The 12616-nt window shown below is 36.5% G+C and overlaps 1 protein-coding gene and 1 long non-coding RNA gene across 2 annotated transcripts in view; one reads left to right on the top strand and one right to left on the bottom strand.

Moving 5' to 3' along the window:
* Positions 1-11947, top strand: part of LOC131696368 (uncharacterized) — a 40630-nt gene extending 28683 nt beyond the window's left edge. The window contains exons 3-4 of the mRNA XM_058984914.1: positions 11502-11614; positions 11709-11947. Of these exons, the coding sequence (XP_058840897.1) occupies positions 11502-11614; positions 11709-11744 (149 nt within the window). The 3' untranslated portion in view covers positions 11745-11947. The remainder of the gene's footprint in view (positions 1-11501; positions 11615-11708) is intronic.
* On the bottom strand, positions 6849-7973 carry LOC131678045 (uncharacterized). The gene is made up of 3 exons (XR_009303561.1): positions 7885-7973; positions 7206-7318; positions 6849-7111 (listed from the first exon to the last, which is right to left on the bottom strand). It is a non-coding gene; the product is annotated as an uncharacterized LOC131678045 (long non-coding RNA).
* Positions 11948-12616: the final 669 nt, after the last annotated feature.

Genomic DNA, 12616 nt, shown 5'->3' with positions numbered 1-12616 from the left:
GGTATTTTAGGCAGGATCGAAAAGTCCAAATACTTTTCTGTGATCGACCTTTCTAAAGCCTACTGGCAAATCCCACTCGACGAGTCCAGTAGAGATTTTACATCTTTCAGGGCAGGTAAGCAACACTTTCGCTTCAAGGTCATGCCATTTGGCTTAAAGAGCGCACCAACTACACAAACAAAGTTGATGAATAAAGTTTTAGGATTTGATCTTTAGCCATATGTGCATGTGTACCTTGACGATATAATCATAACGTCAAATACACTAGTAGAACATTTTCGCATTCTAAGGCTTGTCGCAGAGCGCCTAAAGAATGCAAACTTATCAATAAGTCTGGAAAAGTCGAAATTTTGTCAAAAAATGATAAGCTATTTGGGATATACATTGTCAGAACATGGTCTAGCAATCGATAGCTCAAAGATTCAGCCAATCCTCGACTATCCTCTCCCAAAGAGCCAGAAGGACGTTGGGCGTTTTATAGGGATGGTCAGTTTCTATAAACAATTTATTGAGCACTATAGTGACTTGACTGCGCCTATTACCGACCTTCTAAAAAAAGGAAAGGGCCCAATATACTGGACGAAAGAAGCAGAGGATTCGTTCCTTAGAATTAAATCTGTTTTGACTTCGCCGAACGTATTAGCAAACCCTGACTTTAATCTACCATTTATTATTGAGTCAGATGCCTCGGATGTAGCAGTGGGTGCAGTCTTAGTGCAGGTTCAAGACAACGTAAGAAGGCCGATAGCATTCTTTTAGAAAAAGCTATCTGCAACCCAAAAGAAATACGCACTTACAGAAAAAGAATGCTTAGGAGTTATCTTGGCAATTGAGAAATTTCGGCATTACGTCGAAGGGTCAAATTTCACCGTGGTAACAGATTCCCAAAGCTTGATTTGGCTTCGGAAAATAAGCGCGGAGAAGGGTTCCGCAAAACTAATCAGGTGGGCCTTAAAGTTACAGCAATATAGTTTTAACTTGCAGTACAGAAAGGGATCATTAAATATTACTGCGGATGCGTTGTCGTGAGCAGTTAACACCGTTGAAATCCAAGATGTCGAGTATGAGAAACTGAAAGAAAATATAATGAAGGATCAGGCTAAATTCAGTAAATTTAAAGTATCTAGGGATCGAGTATATAAATGCGCAACAGCTAGACTGACTGATTCGAGGTACGCATGGAAATACTTACCCCCCGGCATGAACGCCTGCAAATTCTCCAAGAAACCCATGATGCCACCCACTTACAAAACGCTCAAGAAGATACAAGAGAAATACTATTGGCCTGCAATGGACATTAGAAAATACTGTCAAGGGTGCGAAGTATGTAAACGGACAAAATACCCGAATACGAACCGTGTCCCTCCGATGGGGAAGCAAAAATTAGCTTCACTCCCATGGCAGACTATATCAGTAGACTTTGTCGGTCCATTTCCCAGATCGCGAAATGGCAATTCAGTCTTGTTGGTAGTAACGGACCTATTTTCGAAATTCGTAGTCATCCAGCCACTCAGAGAAGTAAAAACTCCAGCCTTAGTGGCATTCTTAGAAAATATGGTATTTCTGCTGTTTGGGGTACCAGAAATACTTATTTCTGACAACGGGGTACAGTTCAAGTCGAAAGAATTCGACAAATTTCATAAGCGTTATCACGTAACACATTGGCGAAACGCAAGCTACCACCCAGCCAATAACCCAACAGAAAGGGTAAATCGGGTGATTGGTGCGGCAATTCGAACCTATGTAAAGGGGGACCACAGGGATTGGGATCGAGAAATTCAGAAGGTCGCGATGGCTATAAGAACTGCCGTGCACGAATCCACTTCATTCACGAAATATTTCGTCAATTATGGTCGCAATTACATCAGTTCAGGGTCAGAATATAAGCACCTAAGAGAAGCAGGGGATAGCGCAGATTACGAACCACTTGAATTGAACGAGAACCTTAAGGAAATCTTTATTAAAATTAAGGAAAACTTACAAAAAGCATATTCAAAATATGCGAAACATTACAACTTACGGTCAAATAAAAGTTCACCATCTTATACCGTGTGTGAAACGGTTTTAAAGAAGAATTTCTTCCAGTCAAGCAAAGCAAAGAATTTCTCAGCAAAGCTAGCAGACCCCTTCTCTCTAGCAAAAGTAGTCGGAAAAATAGGATCAGCATGTTACGATCTCGAAGATATGCTAGGAAATCGGATAGGAGTGTTCCATGCGTCTGATCTGCAAAAGAAATAATCAGAATTAAAGTCAAGCTATGTCTGTTGCATATAGAAGCACAGTTACAAAGGATATTTCCACCAAAATACAAACTTACGTTTGGTATGCCGAGCTCTGCGAGGTTGAGAGTGTCTCCAATACATTTCCTAATTTTCCTACGAGCACTCTCCCTTGGAACCTCGAGGAAAGCCCTCCGGAATTCCTGGAACCCTAAAAAAAGTGAAAGTAATTAGTAGGGGCTTTGTTAGACAGCTATGTATTAGACTACGCAAGTGAATAATTTTTAGCCTTATGAGTTTAGCCAGCTTAACCACCATAGCCTGGAGTTCACCGAAGTGAGCAGAGAAAGGAGAGTACGCTGGAAGTCAGTGCGAGTCTGTAGGGCCAGACGATGACCAGGCTAAAATTCAGGAAAATTACTCATTACGCAATCTGGGACAAAGGCTTGAAAGCAGCTATATGCGAGCGACGATTAGTGAGCCAAAACACAGCAGACCAATTGTAGTAAATTAAAGGTAATCGAAGTCAGTGTAAATATGTAAATAGTTTCTTCGCGTAAGCATAGCATATATTCACCACTAGCATAATTATTTGTCTTAGGATTCACGTAAGCATAGCATATATTCACCACTAACAAGAATTTTCTAAGGATTTTTTTGTCATTTCGGTTTGTTTCAGGAAATAGTTTTGGTTCCGAACCATCTATTTTCTTCCACTGAGTTCAAAAGCACAATACTTACATTTAAGATCAAGTTCTAGCCGGTCCATTTTCCGATCAGTTTCCAAAATCAAATCCAGTATGATAATCACTCTATAGACACAACCTACAGCATAACAGTTGTTGACATTTCTAAACGTCGCAAAACTGATCGTTTTTACTTTACCGCACTTGACAGTTTCTTGTTAAATTAACCTCGAATGGGAACTACCTGAATCAGTAGTGTCATTTAGAATTAACTCGAATAAGGTTAGTGTCATTTGGAATGGGATTCTATAAATAATGATATGGAAAATCTTGAAATGTTCAGAAGCTGAAACGAAGGAGTAAGATTTTTTTTTCAGATTTACCTGGAAAGTACAAATACTAAGTATTTCGGAATCTGTTGAGAAGTTTCTCAAATGCACCAAAATAGAGGTGAGGTAGCGATGGAGTCGCAGTTTATGTCCTGATTGGGTTCGGGTAAATTCAGGAAAAATATTAATGAAGTGGGTTCGCTTAGGAATTTAGGGTTTTGGGCAGTGGGTAATTATGGTGGTTTCCTTACTACAAATTAAAATTATAAAATTGCAAATAAAAATCGGGAAAATATTGAACTGAATTATAATCTATAAACAACCACAAACAAAAACCAGCTTCAAAACCAAACTGTTTAGTTATCTGTTTCCACTGATCATTTAGTAAGATGATTTTCGTTTCGAAGCAGAGTGAATTTATTGAATAAATAAACATGGATAGCAGACTGATTATCTTTAAAAATTAAAAAAAAATTCAGTTAGCTTCATTCATTTTTTACCGTTAGCAGGGGGAAATGTAACGAGGTTACAAATTTCCGTTTCGAATAAAAAAAGACATTGAACAAATTAAACGTCGAGTACAGCTTTCATGATCGCCTTCGCGTTCCGGGTCTCTGATACCTTTGTTTTAGCTGTAGGGCGCCAGGAAAAGTCAATTCGGCGATTTTCGATTGACGGTTCGCAGCGGATGTATGCTTCCGAAGGTAAACGACTGGTCTCGGGACCGATCGTAGTTTAGAGCAAAAGGCTCACAGTAGAAATGATCGTCACTGATAGTTTGACTGGTGAAAAGGAAGGAAGCTAGATAGAGGAGTGAGTGTAAAGTGGGTAATAAAAAAAGAGTGAAATCAAGATTAGCAGCGTCCAGATCAAGTCAAAAGTTTAGCGAATTAGATCGCAAATTGTATGAAAAGTAAGTGACTGATCTATAAATGTAAACGTCTTTATTATAAAAAAAATATAATATTGAGTTCAGGTTACTGAAAAACGTGGTGTAAAGAGCCCGCCGAAACTAGCGTCGGGAAGAATCGAGCGCCGGCAATTGGTAATTATAATTAGAGCCATGTGTATATATATATATATATATATATATATATATATAATATATATATTTATATATATATATATATATATATATATATATATATATATATATATATATATATATATATATATATATATATATATATATATATATATATATATATATATATATATATATATATATATATATATATATATATATATATATATATATATATATATATATATATATATATATATATATATATATATATATATATATATATATATATATATATATATATATATATATATATATATATATATATATATATATATATATATATATATATATATATATATATATATATATATATATATATATATATATATATATATATATATATATATATATATATATATATATATATATATATATATATATATATATATATATATATATATATATATATATATATATATATATATATATATATATATATATATATATATATATATATATATATATATATATATATATATATATATATATATATATATATATATATATATATATATATATATATATATATATATATATATATATATATATATATATATATATATATATATATATATATATATATATATATATATCGATCTGTGATCGACCTTTCTAAAGCCTACTAGCAAATCCCACTCGACGAGTCCAGTAGAGATTTTACATCTTTCAGGGCAGGTAAGCAACACTTTCGCTTCAAGGTCATGCCATTTGGCTTAAAGAGCGCACCAACTACACAAACAAAGTTGATGAATAATGTTTTAGGATTTGATCTTGAGCCATATGTGCATGTGTACCTTGACGATATAATCATAACGTCAAATACACTAGTAGAACATTTTCGCCTTCTAAGGCTTGTCGCAGAGCGCCTAAAGAATGCAAACTTATCAATAAGTCTGGAAAAGTCGAAATTTTGTCAGAAAATGATAAGCTATTGGGGATATACATTGTCAGAACATGGTCTAGCAATCGATAGCTCAAAGATTCAGTCAATCCTCGACTATCCTCTCCCAAAGAGCCAGAAGGACGTTGGGCGTTTTATAGGGATGGTCAGTTTCTATAAACAATTTATTGAGCACTATAGTGACTTGACTGCGCCTATTACCGACCTTCTAAAAAAAGGAAAGGGTCCAATATACTGGACGAAAGAAGCAGAGGATTCGTTCCTTAGAATTAAATCTGTTTTGACTTCGCCGAACGTATTAGCAAACCCTGACTTTAATCTACCATTTATTATTGAGTCAGATGCCTCGGATGTAGCAGTGGGTGCAGTCTTAGTGCAGGTTCAAGACAACGTAAGAAGGCCGATAGCATTCTTTTAGAAAAAGCTATCTGCAACCCAAAAGAAATACGCACTTACAGAAAAAGAATGCTTAGGAGTTATCTTGGCAATTGAGAAATTTCGGCATTACGTCGAAGGGTCAAATTTCACTGTGGTAACAGATGCCCAAAGCTTGATTTGGCTTCGGAAAATAAGCGCGGAGAAGGGTTCCGCAAAACTAATCAGGTGGGCCTTAAAGTTACAGCAATATAGTTTTAACTTGCAGTACAGAAAGGGATCATTAAATATTACTGCGGATGCGTTGTCGTGAGCAGTTAACACCGTTGAAATCCAAGATGTCGAGTATGAGAAACTGAAAGAAAATATAATGAAGGATCAGGCTAAATTCAGTAAATTTAAAGTATCTAGGGATCGAGTATATAAATGCGTAACAGCTAGACTGACTGATTCGAGGTACGCATGGAAATACTTACTCCCCGGCATGAACGCCTGCAAATTCTCCAAGAAACCCATGATGCCACCCACTTAGGCCGATAAAAACGCTCAAGAAGATACAAGAGAAATACTATTGGCCTGCAATGGACATTAGAAAATACTGTCAAGGGTGCGAAGTATGTAAACGGACAAAATACCCGAATACGAACCGTGTCCCTCCAATGGGGAAGCAAAAATTAGCTTCACTCCCATGGCAGACTATATCAGTAGACTTTGTCGGTCCATTTCCCAGATCGCGAAATGACAATTCAGTCTTGTTGGTAGTAACGGACCTATTTTCGAAATTCGTAGTCATCCAGCCACTCAGAGAAGTAAAAACTCCAGCCTTAGTGGCATTCTTAGAAAATATGGTATTTCTGCTGTTTGGGGTACCAGAAATACTTATTTCTGACAACGGGGTACAGTTCAAGTCGAAAGAATTCGACAAATTTCTTAAGCGTTATCATGTAACACATTGGCGAAACGCAAACTACCACCCAGCGAATAACCCAACAGAAAGGGTAAATCGGGTGATTGGTGCGGCAATTCGAACCTATGTAAAGGGGGACCACAGAGATTGGGATCGAGAAATTCAGAAGGTCGCGATGGCTATAAGAACTGCCGTGCACGAATCCACTTCATTCACGCCATATTTCGTCAATTATGGTCGCAATTATGTCAGTTCAGGGTCAGAATATAAGCACCTAAGAGAAGCAGGGGATAGCGCAGATTACGAACCACTTGAATTGAACGAGAACCTTAAGGAAATCTTTATTAAAATTAAGGAAAACTTACAAAAAGCATATTCAAAATATGCGAAACATTACAAATTACGGTCAAATAAAAGTTCACCATCTTATACCGTGGGTGAAACGGTTTTAAAGAAGAATTTCTTCCAGTCAAGCAAAGCAAAGAATTTCTCAGCAAAGCTAGCAGACCCCTTCTCTCTAGAAAAAGTAGTCGGAAAAATAGGATCAGCATGTTACGATCTCGAAGATATGCTAGGAAATCGGATAGGAGTGTTCCATGCGCCTGATCTGCAAAAGAAATAATCAGAATTAAAGTCAAGCTATGTCTGTTGCATATAGAAGCACAGTTACAAAGGATATTTCCACCAAAATACAAACTTACGTTTGGTATGCCGAGCTCTGCGAGGTTGAGAGTGTCTCCAATACATTTCCTAATTTTCCTACGAGCACTCTCCCTTGGAACCTCGAGGATAGCCCTCCGGAATTCCTGGAACCCTAAAAAAAGTTAAAGTAATTAGTAGGGGCTTTGTTAGACAGCTATGTATTAGACTACGCAAGTGAATAATTTTTAGCCTTATGAGTTTAGCCAGCTTAACCACCATAGCCTGGAGTTCACCGAAGTGAGCAGAGAAAGGAGAGTACGCTGGAAGTCAGTGCGAGTCTGTAGGGCCAGACGATGACCAGGCTAAAATTCTGGAAAATTACTCATAACGCAATCTGGGACAAAGGCTTGAAAGCACAAAAACACTTCCATAGAGTAAAAAATTCACAAGTTGCTTTATGCGAGCGACGATTAGTGAGCCGAAACACAGCAGACGAATTGTAGTAAATTAAAGGCAATCAAAGTCAGTGTAAATATGTAAATAGTTTCTTCACGTAAGCATAGCATATATTCACCACTAGCATAATTATTTGTCTTAGGATTCACGTAAGCATAGCATATATTCACCACTAACAAGAATTTTCTTAGGATTTTTTTGTCATTTCGGTTTGTTTCAGGAAATAGTTTTGGTTCCGAACCATCTATTTTCTTCCACTGAGTTCAAAAGCACAATACTTACATTTAAGATCAAGTTCTAGCCGGTCCATTTTCCGATCAGTTTCCAAAATCAAATCCAGTATGATAATCACTCTATAGACACAACCTACAGCATAACAGTTGTTGACATTTCTAAACGTCGCAAAACTGATCGTTTTTACTTTACCGCACTTGACAGTTTCTTGTTAAATTAACCTCGAATGGGAACCACCAGAATCAGTAGTGTCATTTAGAATCAACTCGAATAAGGTTAGTGTCATTTGGAATGGGATTCTATAAATAATGATATTGAAAATCTTGAAATGTTCAGAAGCTGAAACGAAGGAGTAAGATTTTTTTTCAGATTTACCTGGAAAGTACAAATACTAAGTATTTCGGAATCTGTTGAGAAGTTTCTCAAATGCACCAAAATAGAGGTGAGGTAGCGATGGAGTCGCAGTTTATGTCCTGATTGGGTTCGGGTAAATTCAGGAAAAATATTAATGAAGTGGGTTCGCTTAGGAATTTAGGGTTTTGGGCAGTGGGTAATTATGGTGGTTTCCTTACTACAAATTAAAATTATAGAATTGCAAATAAAAATCGGGAAAATATTGAACTGAATCATAATCTATAAACAACCACAAACAAAAACCAGCTTCAAAACCAAACTGTGTAGTTATCTGTTTCCACTGATCATTTAGTAAGATGATTTTCGTTTCGAAGCAGAGTGAATTTATTGAATAAATAAACATGGATAGCAGACAATCAATCAATCAATCTTTTAAAATAAAAAAAAATTCAGTTAGCTTCATTTATTTTTTACCGTTAGTAGGGGGAAATGTAACGAGGTTACAAATTTCCGTTTCGAATAAAAAAAGACATTGAACAAATTAAACGTCGAGTACAGCTTTCATGATCGCCTTCGCGTTCCGGGTCTCTGATACCTTTGCTTTAGCTGTAGGGCGCCAGGAAAAGTCAATTCGGCGATTTTCGATTGACGGTTCGCAGCGGATGTATGCTTCCGAAGGTAAACGACTGGTCTCGGGACCGATCGTAGTTTAGAGCAAAAGGCTCACAGTAGAAATGATCGTCACTGATAGTTTGACTGGTGAAAAGGAAGGAAGCTAGATAGAGGAGTGAGTGTAAAGTGGGTAATAAAAAAAAGAGTGAAATCAAGATTAGCAGCGTGCAGATCAAGTCAAAAGTTTAGCGAATTAGATCGCAAATTGTATGAAAAGTAAGTGACTGATCTATAAATGTAAACGTCTTTATTATAAAAAAAATATAATATTGAGTTCAGGTTACTGAAAAACGTGGTGTAAAGAGCCCGCCGAAACTAGCGTCGGGAAGAATCGAGCGCCGGCAATTGGTAATTATAATTAGAGCCATGTGTTCGGATATATTTTAACAGTCTGGAAATTCGGTCGAAGTTTCTCCTTCGTCACGTCTTCTTCAACCCCCCTCCCGTTTTTATATATATATATATATATATATATATATATATATATATATATATATATATATATATATATATATATATATATATATATATATATATATATATATATATATATATATATATATATATATATATATATATATATATATATATATATATATATATATATATATATATATATATATATATATATATATATATATATATTGTAACGTTGTAACGGGAGGGGGGTTGAAGAAGACGTGACGAAGGAGAAACTTCGATCGAATTTCCAGACTGTTAAAATATATCCGAACACATGGCTCTAATTATAATTACCAATTGTCGGCGCTCGATTCTTCCCGACGCTAGTTTCGGCGGGCTCTTTACACCACGTTTTTCAGTAACCTGAACTCAATATTATATTTTTTTTTATAATAAAGACGTTTACATTTATAGATCAGTCACTTACTTTTCATGCAATTTGCGATCTAATTCGCTAAACTTTTGACTTGATCTGCACGCTGCTAATCTTGATTTCACTCTTTTTTTTTATTACCCACTTTACACTCACTCCTCTATCTAGCTTCCTTCCTTTTCACCAGTCAAACTATCAGTGACGATCATTTCTACTGTGAGCCTTTTGCTCTAAACTACGATCGGTCCCGAGACCAGTCGTTTACCTTCGGAAGCATACATCCGCTGCGAACCGTCAATCGAAAATCGCCGAATTGACTTTTCCTGGCGCCCTACAGCTAAAGCAAAGGTATCAGAGACCCGGAACGCGAAGGCGATCATGAAAGCTGTACTCGACGTTTAATTTGTTCAATGTCTTTTTTTATTCGAAACGGAAATTTGTAACCTCGTTACATTTCCCCTACTAATGGTAAAAAATAAATGAAGCTAACTGAATTTTTTTTTATTTTAAAAGATAATCAGTCTGCTATCCATGTTTATTTATTCAATAAATTCACTCTGCTTCGAAACGAAAATCATCTTACTAAATGATCAGTGGAAACAGATAACTACACAGTTTGGTTTTGAAGCTGGTTTTTGTTTGTGGTTGTTTATAGATTATGATTCAGTTCAATATTTTCCCGATTTTTATTTGCAATTCTATAATTTTAATTTGTAGTAAGGAAACCACCATAATTACCCACTGCCCAAAACCCTAAATTCCTAAGCGAACCCACTTCATTAATATTTTTCCTGAATTTACCCGAACCCAATCAGGACATAAACTGCGACTCCATCGCTACCTCACCTCTATTTTGGTGCATTTGAGAAACTTCTCAACAGATTCCGAAATACTTAGTATTTGTACTTTCCAGGTAAATCTGAAAAAAATCTTACTCCTTCGTTTCAGCTTCTGAACATTTCAAGATTTTCAATATCATTATTTATAGAATCCCATTCCAAATGACACTAACCTTATTCGAGTTGATTCTAAATGACACTACTGATTCTGGTGGTTCCCATTCGAGGTTAATTTAACAAGAAACTGTCAAGTGCGGTAAAGTAAAAACGATCAGTTTTGCGACGTTTAGAAATGTCAACAACTGTTATGCTGTAGGTTGTGTCTATAGAGTGATTATCATACTGGATTTGATTTTGGAAACTGATCGGAAAATGGACCGGCTAGAACTTGATCTTAAATGTAAGTATTGTGCTTTTGAACTCAGTGGAAGAAAATAGATGATTCGGAACCAAAACTGTTTCCTGAAACAAACCGAAATGACAAAAAATCCTAAGAAAATTCTTGTTAGTGGTGAATATATGCTATGCTTACGTGAATCCTAAGACAAATAATTATGCTAGTGGTGAATATATGCTATGCTTACGTGAAGAAACTATTTACATATTTACACTGACTTTGATTGCCTTTAATTTACTACAATTCGTCTGCTGTGTTTTGGCTCACTAATCGTCGCTCGCATATAGCAACTTGTGAATTTTTTACTCTATGGAAGTGTTTTTGTGCTTTCAAGCCTTTGTCCCAGATTGCGTAATGAGTAATTTTCCTGAATTTTAGCCTGGTCATCGTCTGGCCCTACAGACTCGCACTGACTTCCAGCGTACTCTCCTTTCTCTGCTCACTTCGGTGAACTCCACGCTATGGTGGTTAAGCTGGCTAAACTCATAAGGCTAAAAATTATTCACTTGCGTAGTCTAATACATAGCTGTCTAACAAAGCCCCTACTAATTACTTTCACTTTTTTTAGGGTTCCAGGAATTCCGGAGGGCTATCCTCGAGGTTCCAAGGGAGAGTGCTCGTAGGAAAATTAGGAAATGTATTGGAGACACTCTCAACCTCGCAGAGCTCGGCATACCAAACGTAAGTTTGTATTTTGGTGGAAATATCCTTTGTAACTGTGCTTCTATATGCAACAGACATAGCTTGACTTTAATTCTGATTATTTCTTTTGCAGATCAGACGCATGGAACACTCCTATCCGATTTCCTAGCATATCTTCGAGATCGTAACATGCTGATCCTATTTTTCCGACTACTTTTTCTAGAGAGAAGGGGTCTGCTAGCTTTGCTGAGAAATTCTTTGCTTTGCTTGACTGGAAGAAATTCTTCTTTAAAACCGTTTCACCCACGGTATAAGATGGTGAACTTTTATTTGACCGTAATTTGTAATGTTTCGCATATTTTGAATATGCTTTTTGTAAGTTTTCCTTAATTTTAATAAAGATTTCCTTAAGGTTCTCGTTCAATTCAAGTGGTTCGTAATCTGCGCTATCCCCTGCTTCTCTTAGGTGCTTATATTCTGACCCTGAACTGACATAATTGCGACCATAATTGACGAAATATGGCGTGAATGAAGTGGATTCGTGCACGGCAGTTCTTATAGCCATCGCGACCTTCTGAATTTCTCGATCCCAATCTCTGTGGTCCCCCTTTACATAGGTTCGAATTGCCGCACCAATCACCCGATTTACCCTTTCTGTTGGGTTATTCGCTGGGTGGTAGTTTGCGTTTCGCCAATGTGTTACGTGATAACGCTTAAGAAATTTGTCGAATTCTTTCGACTTGAACTGTACCCCGTTGTCAGAAATAAGTATTTCTGGTACCCCAAACAGCAGAAATACCATATTTTCTAAGAATGCTACTAAGGCTGGAGTTTTTACCTCTCTGAGTGGCTGGATGACTACTAATTTCGAAAATAGGTCCGTTACTACTAACAAGACTGAATTGCCATTTCGCGATCTGGGAAATGGACCGACAAAGTCTACTGATATAGTCTGCCATGGGATTGAAGCTAATTTTTGCTCCCCATTGGAGGGACCCGGTTCGTATTCGGGTATTTTGTCCGTTTACATACTTCGCACCC

The sequence above is a fragment of the Topomyia yanbarensis genome, chromosome 1 (assembly GCF_030247195.1).
Source record: "Topomyia yanbarensis strain Yona2022 chromosome 1, ASM3024719v1, whole genome shotgun sequence".
In the NCBI taxonomy this organism is placed as follows: Eukaryota; Metazoa; Arthropoda; class Insecta; order Diptera; family Culicidae; genus Topomyia; species Topomyia yanbarensis.
This window is presented reverse-complemented; position numbering and strand designations above follow the sequence as displayed.